This window comes from Vanessa atalanta, chromosome 2 (assembly GCF_905147765.1).
Source record: "Vanessa atalanta chromosome 2, ilVanAtal1.2, whole genome shotgun sequence".
Classification (NCBI taxonomy): domain Eukaryota; kingdom Metazoa; phylum Arthropoda; class Insecta; order Lepidoptera; family Nymphalidae; genus Vanessa; species Vanessa atalanta.
This window is the reverse complement of record NC_061872.1, coordinates 8655576-8679685: the sequence shown is the minus strand read 5'-3', so window position 1 is coordinate 8679685 and position 24110 is coordinate 8655576. Positions and strand designations below refer to the sequence as shown.

Here is a 24110-nt window from a genome sequence, read left to right as displayed (position 1 = left end):
GATTATCAATCCGTTCCTCGTCTCCAACAAAAATATATTTAATAAAAATATTTTTTTTATTTAATCTTCTTATATGTTACTCATTATATTTTGTTTTTCATCACAGACATCCCCCTTACGCCCAAAGAGTTGTCCCTCCTAACGGGCGAACCCGGTACGGAGACGAGCGGCGTACGCGCCTCGCACTCGTCGGAGTCCATACTCGACGCGCCGGACTCGCCGCCGCCGAAGCCCGCCAGGCCCAACCGGTCAGTCAAGAAATTGTTTACCTAGATATAGAAAATATTATTTCGTTTAAACCCAGAACAAAATATATAGGCGATACGGTGGATACATCTCGCAAAAGTTTATATTGTCAAATTAGTTGGTAAATGTTGTGTACAACAGAAAGGGTGACGACTATATGGTTGTGTCGAAAGTAATTCAAGTACAGGAATTTTGAACTTCAAAAAAAAACTGTAGTTGGTAATTACTTGGCGATAGGGCTTTTTGTAAGCTTGACTGGGTAGATACCACCCACTTATCAGATATTCTACCGCCAAAGAGCAATACTCAGTATTATTATTTTGAGGTTTTAAGGGTGAGTCACGTAATTGTAACCGCAAAATCTATGAGCTATGGTGACTACTTACCATCAAGTGGCTCATTTGCCTAATAAATACTTTTAGTTTTATGTTGGTATTAATTAAATCACGGAACTATTTTGTGACATTACTTATTTAAATATCACTGTTAATGATGTATATGTACATTAAAATAAAATTATATAAATAAATATATATTTTGATATAATAAGTCACATAACAAAAGTATTTTGTATGCATATAGGTTTATTAGATAGTATTATCATTATTGTAAAAGTTATATTGTTACTAAATACGGCTAGTAAATTTGTTTCCTATAGTACAATTTATAGTAATTATAATATAAATCTTTTTTGAAAATATTTCAAAAAGCAATTGACTATATATTGAACGTAGATAGTAACCAATTTATTTTATTTACAACTTGATGTATTTGATTGATTTCTAAATATTTGATTTCATAAAATGGATATTAAATATATCAATACAGTTATGGTAATCGTAAATAACCGACTTTCGACCGATTAATAAAGCAATGAAGTTTGAATAATTTAAGACTAATGCTTTCTCTGTTCAATAAATACTACATTAAAATTTAGTTTTATTAATTTAAATAAAATAAAATTTTAATTTAAGATTTTGAATATATTAGAAATTGAGTTTAACATCTCCATAACGTGTGACCTTGACATCGCCGTAATGAATTTCACTTTTCTCTGTATAATTTGATATCGGGTTTGGTCGGTAAAAGTGAAAGTTTATTGCAGGAAAATCGAGTTGGCCCCTCCTTTGCCTCCAAAGCGCAAGTCAGCAAACGACAACTCCCTACTAGGACTGTCCATAGACAGGTATAATTAGATATTAAGTTTTAATTCTTTATGATCACTTTCACTTCCCTTCTCGTCGGGAAAAGTGAAAATTATTTACGATAACGGTACTCATAAGGCGAAACATTTTTTAAGGAATACATTCCATTCAATACCTTTATATATATAATAATAATAATAATTTTATTTTTCTTTGTGGGATTAATCACTTGAAAATTAGTGAACATATCAATCGAGATCGTGAAGAGAGTATAATTTTTTTGAATTACGTTGATTATGCCCAGAAAAGCGGGCAGGTGATAGCTAGTACTGCTATATTTTAAGATTTAAATAAATGCTAATATTAAGTATTAACTACTTTCGATTAACTATATTAGAATAGATGTTTTAAGTTACGATTCACTTAATTATTTCTTATTATAATTTTTCTAGACTATCACTCCAGTCCCACAGCAGTGGCTCTCTAGATTCAATGCTCAATGTGTCTAACGACGAAGACAGAAACACACATGATTCTATGAACCATGAAGTATTTGTCACTCCGCCTAACTCTGATTTAGTTGGTAAGTAATTTAAATTATATCACACTAAATAATTATAAATGTTTATTTTTGTAATAATCGGTTTATTGTTGTTTTTGTTAGTTTTAACATAAACCAATAGAATTGATAAGATAATAATTGTAATTGATAAATTTTGAGACAATTTTGAGTATAAATTACAAATGTGAAAATATTTGATTAAGTATTTGTTTTCCTTATCTTGTTTGTTTATATTTCAAATTTAATTATAACATAAAAAATATATTTATCAATAACAGGCATGTGCAGTTGCAATAATATGAATGAAATGCGAACTTCAGTGGAGTCACACGAGTCTCATATGAACAATGTCCACGGCCACTCCAACCACAATCGGTGAGTAAATAATACCCGGGTCGTTCTCAACTCTACAAGTCTTATTTGTTCGATTGCATAATTATTACAAATTTACTTTATCTTTCTCTTCTATTTTTGTTCAGTCTATTTATTGTGCATTTTTTTTTAATTTAAAGTTTCTCCAACGAATCCGGTTTCGTGTCGGTCGGTCACTCGGAGATATCAACAGAACAGAGTTTTACATCGACATTCTCCTCGCATCACTACTCTAGTCATACGGACAGGTGACAAATACTGCATCACTCACGTCACGTTTGATCCAACACTTGTTTGTTTTATGTTGTACACTCACTTGTTTGCATTACATTTTCCATAGCACTGAGGGAATTTGATTTGGTATCACAATCTTTATCATTACTGTGTTATTATTGTCAAAAATACCATAAATAGAAAACCCATTTAAAAATGATATACCAAATGAAATTTCGACACAATAATTGAATTTCACTATTAACTCCACTCACCTTTGTTTTTGATTGTCTCGTGTCATGCTTCCTGTTATTGTTTGCAGTACTTTTGAAAGTACAGAGTATGTGAGCGAAATGAAGTGCACTCTGCAGAGCGTTGAGGGCCGCATGTTCAGTGTGAACTCGGTGGCCGCGCACAACTCCTCAAAGTGAGTGTCCGCTGCCGGTGCCGACAGCTCCGGCTTGGGACATTTGTTTTTACTGCTTTGTCACCTGGTTTTGACTATATTTTAACTGCGAACATTACACATATTTGAATCTGATTCATTCCGCTATTCAATCTTATTTAATTTCTTTTAGTGACTGAAGTCATTGATTTGGAATTGATTGTTTGATTTAAGATTAAACGTTCGCGGGATACATTTGTGAACTTGTTGTACTAATACGATTCTTCATTTTTATATCATATTCGGGTTCCACCCTTGAACATACCGTCTTTTTAGATTTTTTAAGGGCTCCATGAATATAATATATACAATGGGTAATATATATAGAAAAAGTTTGAAGTGGTGTAAAGTACAGTTTTAAAATTCTAGATCACAGTTTTATAATATAAAAATTACCGATAAATTACTTAGTTATCATCATAGAGACAGTTTTGTCACTAATAATCTTAATTAGAAGCACAAATTGCACGTTGCAATGATATATGTTTCATTTACTTGGACTGCGTGTGGTAGAACAATAATAGATTTTAGAAGAAAAAATAATATTTAGAAGAAGTAGAGTAATATCTGAGTAAAGTAGTATGACAGTTTTCATCAATATCGACAATGGAGTTGTAATTTATAAAAATATAATATTTTTTCGATGAATGTAATTTTTACAGTCGTCGATGATTTATATTCGAGATTATTAAAATAAATATCGATTGAAACTGCCAAAACCAGTGATCGTTACATGAGAGTGTCCCCGCAGACTGGCGAGCATCACGTCGGACGACAGCGAGACGCCGCCCGAGCTGCCCGTCAAGACGCGCCGCGCCGTGCGCGCCGACATGCAGCAGTACTTCCCCAACGTCGAGATCAGGTGCACTGCTACATCTATTTCCTATTTCAAGTCATGTAAATAGTAACAGCTTGCAATTCATAATTTATTACGAGTTCAGCAATCTTAGAATTTGATTAGAAGTAATTAACATTTGTATAAACAAAAAATAATCATTATGAATTGTGCATAATTTACAAGCCAACTCTTTGCTCACACAGAAAGACGCCGCCATTCTCGCTGCACGAGGCGCGGCCGCACACTCTCGCAGAGCACAACCACCAGCGACCGCCGCCGCTCCCGCTTAAGAAGAAACACAGTCAGTATCTGTATGATAATAATGCGCCCAACGCTAGACATATACGTCTGAAAGATATATATCCTCCATTTCATTAGACCTTGTACTACAGTGCTATTGATGAAATATATACTAAATTAGTAACGAACAACTATTTGAGAATACTGTAAAATCCGATTGGTACGACTTCTGTAGAGGCAACGTAGATGCAAGCTCAAGTATGGTTTGCATAAAAATTTAACTTAAAACGTTTGATTATACTCGGGTAATGCACAGTCTTTTAACACCTTTTGTTGGATGGCCTGCATTAACTGGACGATGATGATGGTTCTCCTTACGAAAACCTACAAGCGGGAGATAATATAGTACGCAACGCAGGGAACAATATCTATTTCCTTTAAATAATTAATTTGTTGTTATAGTTATATTAAAAAGCTGATGACTGTAATGTAACTCTTTCAAAGGAATTAATTTTTTTAAAGAACATAAACGAACAATATATATATATATATATGGTATGGCAGATTGATGGGTCGTTCACTTAATACGATGTAATATCAAAAGTCGTTCTATCCGGATTGTACTGCATTTAAAAATACTTTTCTACTATTAATTTTCACAAGTTGTAATGAAATGTTATGGAAGCTTCTGGTGATCGGAAAATTTCATCAAAATGAATACTAATAATAATCCTTGAATAATAAATAACAAGTCTTCAGATATATTCTATTAGGAATAACTACTAAAGGTTTTCCTTATATATATTTATGTAGTAAGATTTTGTGTAAAATATAAATGATATAATATCTATTGAATATTTGCTGTCTCAGATCATCGTCGTCAAGTGGACACCACGTTAGCATATATAATTCTTGTGTTGTTGTTTTAGATGTATGAATGTCACTATAGTGATGATTTTTGACTGCATGTAGCATATTTGTTGAAAGTGAGAATGTGGAATCTTTTCTATTTCACGAATCAATGCTATTTCTGAAAATGTACACGACTTTCAAGTGTATGTGTGTCTAATTCTCTATTTCTAATTTGTCTGTAAAATTCTTGAATATAATATGATGACATAATGTTCGTGTCGTCGGTACTGTTTACTGTTCCACTTTGTCCTCTATTAATGTTTGGCTACTGGGAATTTCTCAAATGGATCAAATAATAAAGTCGATACGGTTAATTCGGTAAAAGAAATAACTAATGTTCTATATAAAATGAGTTTAAAGATATATAAAGTAATAAATTTTTATTCTTTTTTCTTGCATTTGTTATGATTACGCCGAATTAACTGTCTCTTGTATGCCAAAATCGGGGTTTATTAATGTTTAATCAAGTGGGGGTTTAACGGCATGTTTGTCTGTTGTGCCGGTGCGGCGCCGCAGTGTTTCAAAGCGTCGCGTACAGCGGTGAGTGGAATGCATGCTCGCTACTGCCTCCCACAGCTCGCCCGATACGAGATACCTCAGCCTAGCGCTGCTATACCCTCAGATACGGCAGCCCCATCAGTTGCAACATTGTTAATATATACGAGTCTGAGCTGCGTAACGATATGTCTTTCGCAAACTGTAATTGTTTTATGACGTAACAATACTATGTAAACAATATTATAGTCATTAATTTTAATGCGTTATTCATTTTACAAAATAGATATGTAATTTATGTATCTATTTCGCGATCGCATACATAAACTTCATTTTAATTAAATTTAAGTCAGTCAACTGGTTGGACCGTTAGTATCTGAGAGTTATTTAGCGGTGAAACTCGTCGACTCCAAATAGTTGGACGGATTGGAGAACTTCATGTGCCTCTAGCTTTCACGATACATTATAATACCAGTAAAACTGCTTGCTTATCACTTATGGCTTACACTGCTTTATTTTGTGTCAGTTATTAACATAAACGGAATTTCGCATTGTTAATTATCACCTGAGATGATGAATGTACTTAACGCTTCATTACGGCGCCTTTGCTGTTTTATTAGGCGGCATAGAAGAACATGTTACGCATTTGTTACTAGACAACGTTTTTTTGGTAATTTAATTTTTTTCTGATTTTATATTTCATACTAATTTTTCCAGTAATGGCTTACATGGAAATGTTTGGAAACTGCAGTCACACGCTCAACGCTCATCCTCCGATCAATCCCGAGGCTCCGCCGGACATGTTTCGGCATTCAATACACACATATAATTTAACCAGGTAATTGTTTTGATTTTTAATTTCTATGTTCTGTATCAGTGTTCGTATACATACTGACTTATTGTAGAACTCGTTTATTGAATCGGGTAAAGAAACCGTATTTCTTATCTATTAAACATACACTAAAATGAAACTTAGCTGATGACATTGTTAATTAACACATATTATATTTGGGCCAATGCACAATAAATCTTTAATCTTATGTTTCTGAGTAAATACCTATACTAATGCGTAATTTATTTTATTAGTCCTAATTTTTTTTTTGTATATTTGATAACGTGTGTATGTTTTTAGTGCACAACATTCTAGTACTGGAACAATAAGCGTGGGTCACCACCAGATGCAAAGGACTATGGCTTCGTCGTTAACGGTTCAACATTTGAGTACACCACCATTGAGGTTTGTATAATAAAATCAAAATATATTTTATTCAAATAGATTCTCACAAGTACTTTTGAATGGTCATAGCGGGACTAGAAAAACCTGCAAGAAACTCAGGATTTATACTTGTTTTACTAATTCGAATACACATATTTAATAATTATAAAAAAATCAATATGCTGCTGGAAAATCGATAAATATTCAATATCGCCTTTTATGTCTTGTAAAAAATAATGTTATATTTGATAAAGATTTGTAACATAAACTTTAAATTGTTTGTTTTAAATAGTCCTATGATATTTTATAGGACTATTACTCTTTAAACTTGTATATAAAATCAACTTCCAATTATTTAAAAATGTTTTGTATCCTTATCTATAATATTATGTTTTTAGTAGTTCGACAGCCATGTTATTATTTTATAAATTGTGATATTCTAAACAATTATTTATAGACTAAAAATATTGTTGCTAAATATTTTATATATCAACAGTGGTTCTGAAGATTCCGTCAGTATGAAGACATCGAGCAGAACTAGTCCAGTACCTCCTGAGCCCCCAGCTCTACCACCAAAGATGAATAAGACTAAACAGGTATAGTAAATTCATACATTAACTTTAAATTAATATGTTATGTTACATTAAAATGTATTAATAATATTTTTTATTTATTCGGCAGATATCAATGAATTCGAGCAATGAACTGCTACCCCCACCTTCGCCGCGGCCGTCTTCAAACAACAGTTCAGCTGATGAATCCATGCTCAATAACGTGGTGCGTCATTTTATTTGCATTATTATAGAATTTCTGTACGCACTTACTTTTTCGTTTAATACGATAATGCCTGCGCAGTGCATAAAAAGATAAAATCAGTTAAACAAATGTGTTTTCTTCTTATAGAGTACAGACGACCTGTATGTGAGCTCGTCATCCCCGGGCAAGTTTCCTGTCGACGAGGAGGAATTAGATAGACTTGTGCCTCTGCCTTCTCCCGTGCCCTCACAGGTATATTCATAAAATTTAATATACATATGGATTAAAGTAATGTCGTTTAATACTTCGAAAATGAATAATATACTGATTGTTACAAAATATATATATCTATATTTATAGAGAAGTGAAAGCAGCACAGAACCTGTACAACAAGTATCCGAAACAAATGACACAATCACATCCGACTCCGAAGATATAATTCTGCAGACGGACGTTAGTGGTTGGCTCCTCCTGAAAGGCACCACCAAGGAGGGTTCCGAAGTGCGCGAGGTTCGCGGCGGCCATCCAGATGCCTTAATAGTACTCGCCACTAAAGCTACCAAAGGTACTTTTTAATTATATAATATTTTTCAACATATTTTTTCTTAATCATTACAATCATACCATAATTGGGATGTGGTTAAAGAACTAATCACAATTGATGCCATATTATTACAATAAGTTAACTAATGTGGAGAAGGGTTTAAACATTAATTGGAAGTTAACAAAGCATGTCATAAAAGAAGATATGGTTATGGCACAAAACATTTTTTTTTCTTTTAAAAAACTGTTATTTTATATTTAAAAAAAAAACCGAATTGGCATCGCTTCTAACCTCTTAACTTTCATGCTTTCACTTTACAGAAACGGACGAGTGTAAGTGAATCATAGTATGAGGGCTGACAGACACTAGCTGGTTGAATACTAATATTATTATTATAGCTTAGCTGGTCTTGCTTCATATGGTTTTTTAGAGGCACTCTTGTTTTGTAAATTATATAAGTACTATATTACTGGATATACTAAATTTCCACGCGATTTGCTGGCGTTGAGACTCACACAACTAATAAAGAAAAGAGCATGAAATATTTTAAATTTAGATAAAATATTTGTATTTATGAATTATATAATGATAAATAGTACTGTAACGTTTGAAGCACACGGCTTTAGCTTAGTGTTAGTGTAACACATTTTGTTTGAAATAGCTTTAGAGAAATTAGTTTGTAAACAAAATGGTGTTACCAGTTTGAAAGTTTAGCTTGGCCTTTTTTATAACGTCGATGTAACCAGTACAAAGAACAGTGTTGTTATATTACAAAAGTTATATATTATTTGATTAATCATCTGTTTGTGTAATATAGTATTTTAAAGTACAAATCTGTAAAAAAAAACAACATGTACTGTACTCGTCTACATCAATCGTTAGCTTAAACAACAGTCGATTTACCGCCTTAATCTCAACACAAGTGTACGTGCGCAGATTTCGCGTACCAGGAAGCGTTTCTGGCGACGTACAGGACGTGGGTGCCGCCGGGCGACTTGGTGCGCAAGCTGGTGCGGCGCGCGCACCACTACCGCCCGCGGCCGCACGAGCTGCGCTCCACGCTCAGTCTGCTCACCCGGGTCGTGGCCGACCTCACGTGAGTAGACTGTTATGTTGAGCAGAGGCAGACATCTTTAAGCCGACTATATCAAATACTATGTTAATAATCTTCATATTGAATACGCAAACAAAAGATTTTGTTTTTAAAATTCAGGTCGATTCTTTATTATAAAATATATGTAGTAGTTATGACGGCATACATCACTATAATCCCAATAATTCTCTTAAGTATTTCTTAGCAGATTATATTTATTTTTAGAATGGGTGACCTAGATCGAACTTTAATGCAAGAAATTATGGAATTCATATATTGGCTCGTTGAAACGGAGGAGCTCCCTATATCGAAAGCTCTAAGACAAATACTAGTTGATAAACAGAAACAGTTACATTTCCAAAATGTGAGTATTTACTGATAAATATGTATCTATAGTGTGAACATTTTGAAATTATACATTTACATGTTTTTATTTTATTTTACAGACAAATAACAAATACGAATACGACATGCCCTGTTATGGTACCGTATCCCTTCGGCGGGATACGTTACTAGACTTCAAAGCCAGTGAGTTAGCTGAGCAGATGACGTTACTAGACTCAGCTTTATTCGTGCGTATAACGACCGCGGAGGTGCTCTCATGGCCCCGCGACCAGTCTGAGGAGAGCTCGCCCAATTTGACGAGGTTCACTGAGCACTTCAACAAGATGAGTTACTGGGCTCGCTCGAGGATATTAGAACAGGTGAGTTTTTATCAGTTTGTGAATCGATGACTGATAAAGACACATCATACATATAGAGATATGTCATGACGATGCAAAAAAAGTAAACGTATTTTGTAAATAATTAAAATTTGTGACTACATAATAATTCGGAAGTCCACACGTGGAAGGGTCACTTCAAATGTTGAAAGTTCACAAGTCTGAGTTACGGATTTTGATACGCTCGAATTTTTCAGTACGAGGCGCGCGAGCGGGAGAAGTACGCGAGCAAAGTGCTGAAGGTGATGAAGGCCCTCCGCAAGCTGAACAACTTCAACTCGTACCTGGCGCTGGTGTCGGCGCTGGACTGCCCGCCCGTGCGGCGCCTGGGCTGGCCGCGCGCCGTGGCCGACGCGCTGCGCGACCACTGCGCGCTCATCGACTCCTCGCACTCCTTCCGCGCCTACCGCAACGCGCTCGCCGACACGCAGCCGCCCTGCATACCCTACATGTGACTGCCCCGTTCTTACACTAGATTGACTAACTTTTTATATAAGTTAAAAAAACATACGACGTTTGCGTAATAAAAATGTTGTAAAAAGCGAGGATAGATTTGTTAATTTTAAAATTTTTGATAATTTACTAGAAGCTCATTATTATTTTATATATTTTTACAGTGGCTTATTCCTTCAAGACCTTACGTTCGTACACGTGGGTAACCCGGACCTGCTCCCCGACGGCAGCATAAACTTCACGAAACGATGGCAGCAGTATAATATAATGGAAAACATGAAACGTTTCCACAAAGAGTGAGTACTTTGAGACGTAAATGATTTCGCTCTATCGGTGGTCCAACTCGATACACTCGAACGAAAACTCATTTATCTTCCAGACAGTACAAGTTCAAGAAGAACGAGCGCATTCAGGCCATGTTCAACGAGTTCGACGACGTGCTCAGCGAGGAGACCATGTGGCAGATCTCGGAGACCATAAAGCCGCGCGGCGGGCGCTCGCGCAACGCGTCCGCGCCGTCGCCGCCCGCGCCGCCCGCGCCGCCCGTCGCCGCCACGGCCGCCACGTGCGTACACACACCTTACGTACTCGTTTATACCAACATCGAGCGCCCTTTCGGGGTAGAGAGAGGATAGAGTAGTCTATGGAGCTCTTCTGCTCACAAAATATATTTATACAAAAAGTCACAAGTCGATCCGCCCTGAGCGACTGACCACGCTATTATTTAACATTTTAGTAGTGATATTGAATATTAGTTGTTGAACGGATGTCGTATAGATGGGATATAGCAATTTTATGACATTAATGAGTACTTCTTTCTTTTCACAGGTAAAACGAACCAAATCCAAAGAATAAATATGGAGAAGAAAGAGAAGAAACGACTCGACATAAATGTGAGATTTTATCTATGAGGAATTGTTTAAATTAGATAAAATATTGTGATTATCTGTCCTAAAATGGCCTAATTATTTTTAGTGTATTTATTGGTAAATGCGATTAAAACTGTGATTGGTCCGATTGTGTATAGAACGCTTAAAACATGTTAGCTTACTAGCACTTGGTTTGAGACTTATACTATAATATTTAAAATCTATATTATCACAACATAATTTGTATCATAAAAAGTCAAAACGATGAGCGCTAATATTAATTAACGTAATCCGGAACCAAATCAATCATTGTCATCATATGATCCAGTCAAAGTGAACATAAAGTTCCAAAATTCGAATCATTTTATTGGAAGATATCTTTGAATAAAATCCCTATCAGTATTCCTACCGTTAATGGCATACATATCAGCATGTGACTTGCATAGTTTCTTACAATGAAATACGACGCATATAATAGTATTACTGATATTCTTCTAGTTGTTGTGATTTGCCGTTGATGTCATAATATTACAAACATAATTATAAACAGACTTCGAAAGCTAAATTTCAATACATCGAATTAGAGGAATTCTTTGAAATTTGTAAGTAGTGGACGAGTTGCTATATGATTAGTGATAGTGTTAAGCGTAGCGCATGGTGAAACTAATTTCATTAAATTTGTATTTAAAAATAAATAATCTATAGTGTTTACTGAAAGTGCATTTTATATGAACATTATAGATCTTTCGCTGTTATGGTAGTATTGTGTATTTGTATCTAATTTTCAAAAATTTCGACTTATGTGATATTTGAATTGCGAAACAATTTGTAATGTCAGTTAAATTATACATAATGTGCACGTTACCTGCCTTAGCGAATAAGAAATGGGACAAATCCTCTAAAATCCAGAAAGAAATTTAACCGTTTACAATGGTATTAAAGGTAAGACGGATTTTCTTAACCTTTGTCATTCTCAATCGAACAATATAAATAGCAATAATAAAATTAAAATTACAGTTAAATATATTACAGAAATGTATGCCTTTGTAGATTAAGATTATAATGACATTTTACTGTTAACTTATATGAACTGTTTGTAATGACAAGGAACAAGGAAGTTGTTGAGGTTGGAAAATGTTTGAAATTGTATACATCTAGTCAAATGGGGCTTCCATAGCTAATAATGGTACTGAACACGACCCCGTGCTATTTTTCATGAAATAATCAACAATACATATCAGAAATATTGTGTGCCAAATGTTGATATTGAGAAATGTCCCATTTCAAATATAAGTATATATTTTCGAAACGTTTGCAGTTGCTTATTTTCATAGTAGTGACTGACCGGAGTTATTAAATGCATATTTATTTAATAATGTTTCGTCTTTCGCTTACGTTCATCTGGTCAGCCGTGAGAGATGTATAAAAAGTCTACTGCAACATACTTAGGTCAGTTAAGGTTGGTTCTCGCTATTCTATTTTATAAATAAATTTACATACTGTGTAATTTTAATATTCGTACTACATTTAGTGCGTCTTCGCAAATTGTTTAGATAGCTTAATAAAAAAAAAATTATAACTGAGATAATTCACGCACTAATACAACGTGTCAACTGATATAGTTTCACATTTAGTTTGTATAACGCGACATTCTGAAGAGTTGGATGTGTTTAAAGTACTGAGACGGTGAGATTCGTGTCCGATATTCGTGTCTCAGTCCATGTTGTGGTTTTTGCAAAGCTCGAGACGGCAACACAGCTTATATACTGCAGATTTCATTTATACTAAGTATATTATGCGACGCAATATTTTACGCGTGTTCTAATAATAAAATTTGATACATATTATTATTTTTGATAATCAGAAATTATATTTTTCCTATAAATTGTCGCCTCCAAGGTGACAAAATGTTTACGAGAAATCATACTTTTGAGATCTAAACTTGTTTATAACGGAAGTGTTTGTGTCATTTTACTATTTATTAAAAGCTTAGGACGCAGCCAAGGATCTATTGTAGCGATAGACTAATTAGGATTCGATTGTTTCTATTTATAATAGAAAATTTCTATGGGAGTATAACATAGATACAATAAACGATTTTAAATGGTAATTAGAGATAATACAAAATAATCGTACACGGTTTTATTAATTTGCCTTAAGACGATCGAGTCTTGAAATAGCAATAATTTTTTTTATCGTAGAATCGCTGCACATTTGTGATAATAATCACTCATTCGAGTGCCGCTTACTACTCGGTTGACGTCCTCTATACGTAGACAAATTATATTAGAGAAATATTAGCCTTAAGCATACATAAACCCCATTTATCTGCCGAATCATTGCGGATACGATTACATCTTTAGTCGCTATTATAATAAATAGTAAGACAACATTATTTCATTTTCGATGAACTATTGCATACAAGATACAAGACTATGAATAGCTCGTCGGAGACAAATAACTTTGTGTTTGTGTTGTGTTATTGTGACAGACCTGTATGAATATTCCATCGTCGACCTTTGAAATAGTGTGATTAGATAAATTAATTTATTCAATAAATAAATTATTGAAATTTTATAAAGATCCAATGTTATTTTATTTAATTATATTATTTATTGTACCCGAGGTTTGTCACGATATCGTTTACTTTGAAATGTTTAGGCATAGTTGTCATGACACGGTATAATGTATTTTGCAGTGTAGTTCGATAATGTAATAACAACGATCTGGTAGTGTTGTATCTTTTGGGATAAACAGCCCACGCAATAAATAACTAGACCAATATTTAGAATATTTTACAGTGCTTTATTGATACGATGTGCTGATATTGTAATTTGTATGTAAAAATAATTTGAACCGTAGTTAAGTTGGTAGGTATGTTACCATTTTTATGATTGTTTTTGGACCTATTTCGTAGCGTTTTAAAGAGACCGTCACTATTGAAGACTAAATCCATAAACGAAATTAATAAAGGCTATTTATTATTATAAGTATAAAAAAGAAGATAATTCGTAGCCAATTATTTATAAATGAAATGATTAGTCCAATATCGATAGTCACTTTTAAAAGATACGTAAGGAGGTCGCTTATATCGTATATATTTATTTAGCGTACCGTAATATTCTGTAACTTTTTGGTACATAATTAATTGAAATATATTAAAGACTGCCTAAATTAATAACTCAGTATAATTGATGTGTAAACTAGCGACAGCGTTTCTTCAAACGTCTTCATTATATCACTGTAGTTGTTTGTTACTACAAGTATTTAGAGAGAATCGCCTATTACAAAGGTATTGTAGTTTCTATGATAATTGTTTAGTAGCGATGTCGATATTTATTGTTTTTTTTTTTATAACGATGTCACATTAGAACAGCTTACATTGTTGTATTAGCAAGTTCAGTATTATGTTTAAAGTAATGCCATACTTGTATCAAATGGATTTATATTATTTCGTTTTATATGCGATTGTTTACTTATACGTTTACTTTAGTATTTTTTTTTTATACATAAATACGATTTATTTGTACATTTCTCTTAATTAGTTTCGCATAACATTGTATCTGAATTGCATGCTTATTTGTACAGTTTACATTTGTGTGTCAAGTTTTCTTTGTAATTATTTTGTAATATAAATATAGCACGTTATTTACAATCTGATAAAGTGTGTTGTTTTATTTATTTTTGTCTTGTAAATATATGAAAATAACGGCATCGAATGATGGTGATGTTGTCCTGACCAATTTCACCGCGGTCAACCTCAAGGGGGTCAGCCAAGTACGCAAGACATATAGTGCACTAGTAGGTGTGGAAACACAGCTGTACTTTATATCCCTTCACTCTTTTAATCCGATGGCACGGTAAATTCGATAAGACCAGAAAGAGTTCAGGCCTAGGACTTACGTGCTTTAATGGTCACGGGAGCGTACGCACTTCTAATTTTGCAAACTCCAGGCTGTTAATGAGATTTTTTTCCACAGCAAAACTCAATAACTTTTTATGGTTCTGACGGGGGGTTGAACCCTGAACCACAGGATCTCTAGCCTTACAACTACTAGATGAACTAAGCAGTCGTGGCATCGAATATTTGGTATGTCTATTTATTATCCGCTCGTCAAACATTTAGCCGCTACCGTACTTATTAAAACATCTGAAGAATTGTATAACATTATTAGATATTGGAACTATAATGATCGTCAAATGTAGTAGGGTCGTGTGGTATATGTAATATTTTTACTGTCACTATACAAATCACGCAACACTTAGAGTCACCTGTGTCGCGCCGTTGTGGCTATATCTTGCTTCGCACAACGAACTATGTACGAAACCTTTAAAATATTTTACTTAAATAGTAAAAAGAAATATTCAAATATAAAAATTAACTATTTTATTATAAAGAAAGGATAGTATAAAGAATTTATCATTTCAAAATGTATTATTATTTTCCATGGCCTTGTTTGTGTTTTCGCGTCAACTACGACTATGACGACGAGGTACATAATATGGACCGTCTTTATTAATTTCTTTGATTTTTCCGAGACAAAATATTCTTTCTATTTTGACTTTGAGTGTTGGTCGATTGGTGGTTAGGTCGATAATCATGTACAGCAACATATTATATTTAAAAAAAAAAAAAACAAAAAATAAATACATATATACGAAAATCAAAATTATACGGTAGGTATATGTATACTATTGACCTTACCTATTTTTTTTTCTACAGAGTTATTTTATAAGGATTTAACTGATTCTATTAGTAAAAAAATGAAAATTGATTTTTAAACTGACATGTTAGAATCGCTTCAGCTATTTTAAATAGTTCTTTACATTCTTAGTTATGTACAAGTTCTTTAAATGTTAAGTGTGTGACGACAGATATCCTTGTTCGCAGCAGGGTTCTAAACGTACAATAGATAATCATTGTGGTGAAACAAAAGTAGCTAATTACAACAGCATGTGCTTAGATTACTTATCTAATTAGGTGATCGATACGTCCCTCAAGTTCTATTTAAAAGAGGCGACAATATTGCACTCTATAGTAATTAACGTACTCGTGCTATTTAGTATTTCACAATGATACTAAAGTTAAGTGTATTTTTTATTTTATCGGTTTTTTCAAATGCAGCTCCAGTTGCCGAGGAATATAACTTAAGCGTTAACGAATTTCTGAACGATGATGGTAAATATTTAATTAAATATTTCTTCAAGCCGTTTACCTCCATGCGATATTTAAGGGCTTATGTACTTACTGTACATTTTGTAACTGCTAATTCTTTAAAAAAATTAACGTCATTTCAATTAAAATGAAATTTTATGAAATATATTTTCAAAAATATTTTACATTTGTTTTTGGATTATAATGTAAATAATTATTGTATAATATTATATATTATTGTTAAAGAAATCAGTCATCATTAAGTTTCTGATGGTAGCTGAAATTGTTATCCGAATCCTATTAACAAAGCTATGAATTAATTTCTAAATTGTTATTTAACTGATATTTAATATCAGTTCCTTATGATCTGACTAAAGATCCACTAAGAAAATAAATTCAGTATTTATTATTTTACGAGCTTTTATTTAATTTTACCTGATAGTGAGTAACATGACGATGATTTTAATTGAATTAAAAATGTTTTGATTTATAAAATATTATAATATAATCTTAAATAAGTTCCACCGAATTTGCGATTGACATGCAATGTTGTACGTAACTAGGTTCTGTAGAACTATTATATAAGCACCAACTCGAATCTCATATAATCATGTGAAGGAGACGGAAAGTTATCTGCGATACTGACTACTTCTACAATGATTGAACTGTGTTGTGCAGAAATGTACCAACCTACAGATGGAAAAAGCAATAAGCAATGTAAAAGAGAAACCCAATGTTACGTAATAAAAAAAAAAACTATGAAATATGTTTATAATAATATGCTATTTTTTGTAATAGACAGGCGGATAATGGCCACCTGATGGTAAGTTATCACCACCTCCCATTGGTATTGGCGCTGTAAGAACTATTAACCATTCCTTACATCAAACCAATGGGCTACCAACCTTAGGAGCTAAAATGATATGTCGCTTATATCTGCAAAATTACATACACTGGCTAACTTTAAACCGAAAACTAATAATACTAAGTATTGCTGTTTGGCATTTATTATAATATTATAGTTACATACATATATAATTTAACAGGGTTACTATTACTACAAAAATGATTAAAAATAAAACAGAATATCACCGTTTTTTTTTATAAAGTCTTGTGGTGGGACTTTGTGCAAACCCGTCTGGGTAGGCACCACCCACATATCGTAGTATTCTCCACTAAACAGCTACTTAATATTGTTGTAAAGTTGTATTCCGTTGAGTAACTACAGGCAAAGGGGACATACCATATTAGCTCCCTAGGTTGGTGCCATCCATTTACCATCAGGTGCCCCACTTCGCCGTCCGCCTACTGCTGTCTACTGCAGATTCAGTCGCGTTAATTTACATGATATACAGTACTATATAATGAGATATCATGTACTTGATCATGTGGATGAGTACATAATATCTCATTATATAGATACAACTGCCAATGTCTAAATATTTGGTCCTTACATATGAAATTAGTGTTTTGTCGTACTGACCACTTTTATCTGAAATATCTCCTCTTTGATTAAGAATCTCAAATTCAAATTTATAAATTCATTTAGCTGGTACATTTGAGTTTTCAGCTATTTTAAATAATTCTTTACATCCTTAGTTATGTAGAAGTTCTTTAAATGTTGATATAATGTCATTTAGCTGGCACATTTGAGTTTTGAAAATAGTTATTCATTTGTTTTTTTCTCATTATTTTTTTTCTTTGGCGTCGCTTATTACCGCGCGATGGAAAACATGAAATATCGGTATATTTACGAGTACGAGTTCTACCGTGGCACCAGTGCTGCAGACACATCTCGAAGGATTAATAATGTGTACGGCGCTGGTATCGCAAAAGAAAGCACGGTACGTTTTTGGTTTCAATGTTTTAGTTCTGGAAATTTCGACCTTCAGAACAAACTCCGTGGACGGCCGGAGACCAAAGTGGAAAATAAAGAATTAAAGGTTATTGTAATAGCGGATCCATCACAAAGCACTTCAGAGATAGCTTCGCGGTAAGTGATAAAATTGTATTAATCCACTTGAAGCCATTCGGAATAATGTAAAAAAACTTGAACGATGGGTACCTCAAGAATTGAGTGAATCGAAGTTGCAAACTCGCTATGACTGCTGTGTTACTTTGCTCAACCTACATTATAATAAAGGGATTTTAAATCGAATCATTACTTGTGATGAAAATTTAATACTGAACGATAATAGGACGCGCTCGCAATGGCTGAACCCTGGAGACCCAGCCAAATCCGGCTCTAAACGAAAATTGAATCAGAAAAAGTTACTTGTGAGTTTTTGATGGACTAGCGCTGGTGTCGTTCACTACAGGTTTCTAAAATCTGGCTTTCTTAAATCTAAATGATTATGGCAGATATCTATTGTCAGCAAATGTAAACTATGAAATACATGAAGAACTAGCTGTTAATCAACCAAGTTTGGTCAATTACTCTAGGCTACTGGTTCACGACAACGCAAGACCACAGACTGCACAAAAAACAACCAATAAATTAGATGAGCTACAATTTTTTCCGGAGTTTGGACAACTTCTTGCAAGGAAACAATTCAACTCCGATGCGGCAGTCCAAACCGCCTTCAAAGAGTTTATTGATTCTCGCCCCCAGGGATTTTGTAGTAAAGGGATCACTGAACTACCTATGAGATAGTAAAAGTGCATAGATAACAACGGTGCATACTTTGATTAATTAAATACATATACTTTACAAAAAAAAAAAGACTTTATATTCCTCCCGTACAAAACGCCAACTTCATATGTAAGGACCTAATATTATGATGAGTGTCTTCTTAAATTGTTTCATGAGTGTTGATAGCTCATCACTATTATTGTTTAAATAAAACTTTTTTTAGATATGGATTCAAGTACAGATGCAGAATTAGGAGAATATTTCGAAGGCGATATGGTGTTGTCTTCGGCGCAGTTGCGTTCTATCCAAAACGCTGATATTGAACGTAATGGCCTAAGAAACAATTCCAAGCGATGGCCTAACCGCACGGTTGTTTACCATATCGTTGAGGATGATTTTGGTTAGTAATTATGTTGTTATATATATGAATGAATGAAAATGAATATGAAATTTAATGCAAAACATTCGGTTGAATCTTTGGATACTTATCCAGTATATCATAACGTCTTGTAGCAAAACGTCTTAAGAGCGTGACTAAAGCTAGCAAAAGCCCTTCTCGTAGATCATATTCCAATCACAAGAGGACAAAAGTCAAATAAACAACATTTGACATCGAATTGATGTGATGTCATTGGTCGAAGCGTCGAAGAAATTGCATTTTGAGCGTCGAATAAGGTTGTATCGAAAATTTGGAAGTAATATTAAAGTGGATATAAGTTATTAAGGGAATAGTGTTGTATTATAATAATGACATATGTATAAAGATCTGTTAATAGTGCAAAATATAGCCGAACTATGAGTAAATCGCGTGAAATACGTAAAACTAAGGTTTGTTTATCTTTATTCCTTCTTCGATTGGAATATTCTAATACAGTTTCTATCTACAGCAATCATTTCTATCGACACTTAAATATCATTGGTCGCAAATTAATATATACTACGTAGAAAAATGTTAATTATATAAATGTGCGTAACATCATTATAAATTTAAATTTTAAGACGTCCATAGTTATGCCAATAGCCATGTTTATTCATTGTAAATTGTATGACATATAACTAATTATGTCTATGATATCAGAAAGCTGTCGTTTCCGGTATTGCGTAAGATATAACTAATAATAATTAAATTATAATGATAATTTAATGGATGCTAGGGCCTATGAACTCAAATATAAGGTATTCTGGTTTGAATGGTAAATGAGCCAGTGTAATTACAAGCACAAGGGACGTAACATTTTGGTTTCCATGGCTGGCGGCATATAGGTATGGAAGGTGGTGATCACGTGACTAAGCATCAGGTGATCCATTAGCCTTTCTGCCGACTATTTATCGAACTCCTGTTGCGTTTAACTCTTAACATGTGTAATGTCTGGATATTTATCCAGAAATATACGTGTCTTTTATTTCGACCCGCAGTCTTTTCGAAATCGATGATGATAGATGGAACGGTGGAATGGTTCAATTCAATACGATTTCGTACCAATATTTAAAAAATAAGCTTTTTACAGGTGAAAAAGAAGTAAAGATGATTGAAGAGGCAATGGCTGATATAGCTAATAAATCTTGCCTTACGTTTCGTTCAAGGAAAAATAATGAACACGCGGTTACTATTCAGGTAGGTTACATGTATGTATGTACTCGGTACCAATATTGTTAGTAATTCAGCACAAACACTATGCCCCGACTACATCAATTCACTGTTCATTTTTTCCACTTTTCTTGCTGGCTTTGTGCAAGTCCGTCTGCGGTCTGGATACTTATTCTACCATCCTCTCGTACTTTTCTACCGCTGAAGAGCTCTTCTTAGTGTTAGTCTTTAGGTTGGTTCAGGATTGAAGGGTGTTATTTCAGGAACAATGTGCATAACTTCAGAGTTACCAAATTTGATTGTCGTGTCCCGTGATCGATAGTTAAGATCCACGTCTTATATCTGCTGGAACATCTTGACTAATGTGGTGCGTCATAATAGTATAATGTAGAGGCTGATCGTTTAAAATTATAATATTTTAAGGCTATATGTATAAGTACAAAAAACAGGTTCCGAGAGTACGTTCAGATCCTTATACACATGAAAGTGAACAAACCACTTTCCCGCGTATCGATTATAACTTTAAAAATATTTTATTGGTATAATACGTGAATATATGAACATTTTCACTTTCAAGTGATATTATATGTAATTGAGTTTTGTCGTATAATGACGATCAGGTTTCGACTAATGAGATTTTTATTCTTTAATATTTATATTTACCTAATATTACATTTATTCCCAATTTGTAAAATATATTTACGGAACACTAATTGGTCATCCAACTAATATTATAAACCTTTACTAATGGAGATTTTTTGTATAAACAGGGTTCGGAAAACGGATGTTATTCAAATGTAGGTTTAAATATTGACGAGCACGAGTCGGGAGAAGAAGAGGAAGAAACACGTCAAGTGTTGAACTTAGCGAAGGGCTGCTTCAAGCACGGGACGGTCGTGCACGAGATGCTCCACACTCTCGGCTTCTACCACATGCAGAGCACATACGACAGAGATGATTTTGTAGAAATAGTGTGGGAAAATATTAAGTCAGGTGATTTTTGGCTAAAAATCGTATTCGAAATGCGACTAATATAAATATATGTAATGATTATAAGTATAAGCATATTCTTATTCTGTTGATGTTTACTTCACTTTCAGCAATTTGCGTTTGACAATAATGATTTATATTTGTACATAATATAGATATAATATCAATTAATTATTTTATTAGGCGTGGAGCATAATTTCGCAAAGTATACCGTCGACACAGTGACCGACTTTGGTGTACAGTACGACTACGACAGCGTGATGCATTATCCAGAAACAGCATTTACAAAAAACGGAAATAAGACTATAATACCATTGAAGGTAATTATTACTGCCATTATAGTATTTACACTAAAATAAAAGTTTTTTTTTTTATGATTATATCAAATGTACCTGTTTTATTGTTTAACGAGAAACAAATTGTAAAAATACAGCATTAAACAGGTGCAAAATTGACAAAGGGCCTTAGTATTCATCCAAATATTCAAAGGAAATTACGATCAATGTAAAAAACTTAACTTCAATAGGGCTCGTAAGATGAGTGAGCTGTCACTTACGTTATGATATTTTATATTTGGTTAAAAATATATTTCAAATGTCCGTTACATTTCAATATATAGTCCCCTATCAAGTAAAAAAAAACCATTATTCAATAGCAAATTAACGTTAAGCAAAAACATAAGAAATGTACATTGTATGAAGTTGGTTTTCAGTTAAATTTAGTTCCGTAGGTTTTATGAAACGAAGTAAACAATACATTACATTATTTAGCCTAAATAACAGACAATTTATAACTGTCTCAATTATAGTGGCAATAAATACACTCTCGTTTTAATGTTGCGTGTCAATATTACGTTTCTTGCAATATTTAACGCTCCAATTTAATTTGTCATAACAGTGTATGTTGAAATAGATTAGTAATTAATTAATCTTCAGAAATTAATAAAAAATATTTGTATTTTTTTTTCAGGAAAACGTAAAAATTGGACAGAGAAAAGGACTGTCGGAAAGAGATATTTTGAAACTCAATAAAATGTATTGTGAAGATGACGAGTCTATTAGTTACATGGTATAGAAAATAGTGATTAATTTATAAAGAGTTTGTGTGCTTCAAGTAAGAGTGATCTATATCAAATAATCAATTATAAAATGTTACGGAACCCCGACGATAATTAACGATGGAATTATATGCAATAAAAACATTACACCAGAGTTTTGTGTTTTATTCTTCCTGCTTATTACGAGATTTATGTTCAATATATATTTACGTAATGGTTTTGTATATATAAAGTGCATATGTACTGGAACTTAAAATATTTTTGATTACATATTAATTAAAAGTTTTGGGTAGTCAAAATAGTGTTTTCTATATGCAAATAATTTAGAATATCTTACGTATTCATATATGTATATTTATAGACGTACGTATGTAGGTCGGATTTAGATCACTGAACACCCTGGGGTAATAGGAGTTGAGTTATTATTTTACAAATTAATTTCATTTATTTACAGATGACTTTTTTGTTTTTAATTTTCTTATCTATGAGTATTTTTGTAACATTAATTAATAAACGTCAAAAAATCATGTCTTATGTACTTACTTGTATTTTACTTTATGTTTTAATCGAAGTAGGAATAAAAAAGATAAACAAAAGTTAAATTTACGTTTTTCATGAGATTTGTTAATATCTCAGCAGCTATACTGTGCAATACTAAGTGATAAATAAATCTTTATGAATAATACAATACTATTACACCAAACTACTTATATCCATATATTTTTTTGCAAATCCTTAACATAGATTATTCCAGCTCTCGGTCAATAATATAGCGTCGATTCGATGTCGAATGTTGTTTTAAATTTGTCTTTTGTCCTCTTGTGGTTGGAAAAGACTATATTATATTTAAACTGTTAACATATATATATTGTAGATGTCGTGGGTTGTAGAAAACGCTCCGTTTACGTTCCTCTAAGCCCGGTCCTGTATACATAGTATATAAACGTACAGTATTGCGGTAAATATATTGTCCCATCTACTATCTACATAAAGAACTTATCACAATGTTTTTAGTATTACATTTGTTTATTTATAAACTAAAATTGCCGTCAAAACGTTAATTTGTTGCTCAATGTATTTTCCGTAATTGTTGTAGTAATTATAATAAATTGGCGAATACCGTATCTAATACTAAAATGTCTACTCATACTGTAAAAAGATAAAATTTGTGTGTTTGTACGTAGGGCGTAATTTCCAGAATAATGAAACAATTCAAAATAAAAATCACTGGAAGAAAGCTTGAAACATTGTTCCTGAGCGCTATAGTGTTTATATTATATTCATATCATATTAGTTTATTTATATATGTAATAAAATTCACCTGTGCGAAGCTTGGGCGGCTATTTAAATATATTTGGAAAATCCACTTTAAAAACAGAAGCTATTTATTCGCTATATAGCCTGTTGTCCGTACAATCACTGTACCACTTATTTCTGTAAAAATTCGGTAGGTATTTTGTAACATTTCTAAGTTTCAGAGATATTGAGGACTTGTGTTAATTTGTTTTAATTCGCCAATTGAATGTGAAAGCGTAACGAAATCTTAATAATATTTTGTCTTGAGTTA

General features: G+C 33.1%; 2 protein-coding genes across 9 annotated transcripts in view; both read left to right on the top strand.

The window, feature by feature from the left end:
* Window positions 1-13707, top strand: part of LOC125073556 (guanine nucleotide-releasing factor 2) — a 36045-nt gene extending 22338 nt beyond the window's left edge. For 4 of the 8 annotated variants that reach the window (XM_047684458.1, XM_047684420.1, XM_047684476.1 and 1 more), the window contains 23 exons: window positions 107-248; window positions 1352-1432; window positions 1844-1974; window positions 2232-2328; window positions 2466-2573; window positions 2861-2965; window positions 3735-3845; window positions 4025-4122; window positions 5490-5513; window positions 6186-6306; window positions 6601-6705; window positions 7181-7280; window positions 7366-7461; window positions 7588-7692; window positions 7801-8005; window positions 8305-8316; window positions 8921-9080; window positions 9303-9441; window positions 9524-9781; window positions 9997-10250; window positions 10417-10548; window positions 10632-10817; window positions 11081-13707. In XM_047684458.1, coding sequence (XP_047540414.1) covers window positions 107-248; window positions 1352-1432; window positions 1844-1974; window positions 2232-2328; window positions 2466-2573; window positions 2861-2965; window positions 3735-3845; window positions 4025-4122; window positions 5490-5513; window positions 6186-6306; window positions 6601-6705; window positions 7181-7280; window positions 7366-7461; window positions 7588-7692; window positions 7801-8005; window positions 8305-8316; window positions 8921-9080; window positions 9303-9441; window positions 9524-9781; window positions 9997-10250; window positions 10417-10548; window positions 10632-10817; window positions 11081-11084 — 2774 coding nt within the window. In that variant the 3' untranslated portion in view covers window positions 11085-13707. The remainder of the gene's footprint in view (window positions 1-106; window positions 249-1351; window positions 1433-1843; window positions 1975-2231; window positions 2329-2465; window positions 2574-2860; window positions 2966-3734; window positions 3846-4024; window positions 4123-5489; window positions 5514-6185; window positions 6307-6600; window positions 6706-7180; window positions 7281-7365; window positions 7462-7587; window positions 7693-7800; window positions 8006-8304; window positions 8317-8920; window positions 9081-9302; window positions 9442-9523; window positions 9782-9996; window positions 10251-10416; window positions 10549-10631; window positions 10818-11080) is intronic. The other 4 variants (XM_047684442.1, XM_047684433.1, XM_047684425.1 and 1 more) reach the window with 4 other exon arrangements.
* Window positions 13708-16155: 2448 nt separating this feature from the next.
* On the top strand, window positions 16156-22685 carry LOC125073600 (zinc metalloproteinase nas-4-like). The gene is made up of 6 exons (XM_047684489.1): window positions 16156-16300; window positions 19132-19308; window positions 20417-20523; window positions 21267-21489; window positions 21670-21806; window positions 22456-22685. Exons 1-6 carry the CDS (start codon window positions 16195-16197, stop codon window positions 22558-22560), a joined length of 855 nt encoding a protein of 284 aa, XP_047540445.1. The 5' UTR covers window positions 16156-16194; the 3' UTR covers window positions 22561-22685.
* The last annotated feature ends 1425 nt before the right edge of the window (window positions 22686-24110 follow it).

Coding starts and splice junctions, on each gene's coding strand:
- LOC125073600 (XM_047684489.1), top strand. CDS start 16,195: ATGATACTAAAGTTAAGTGTATTTTTTATTTTATCGGTTTTTTCAAAT. Junction 20,524..21,266: donor AACACGCGGTTACTATTCAG/GTAGGTTACATG, acceptor TTGTATAAACAG/GGTTCGGAAAACGGATGTTA. Junction 21,807..22,455: donor AGACTATAATACCATTGAAG/GTAATTATTACT, acceptor TTTTTTTTTCAG/GAAAACGTAAAAATTGGACA.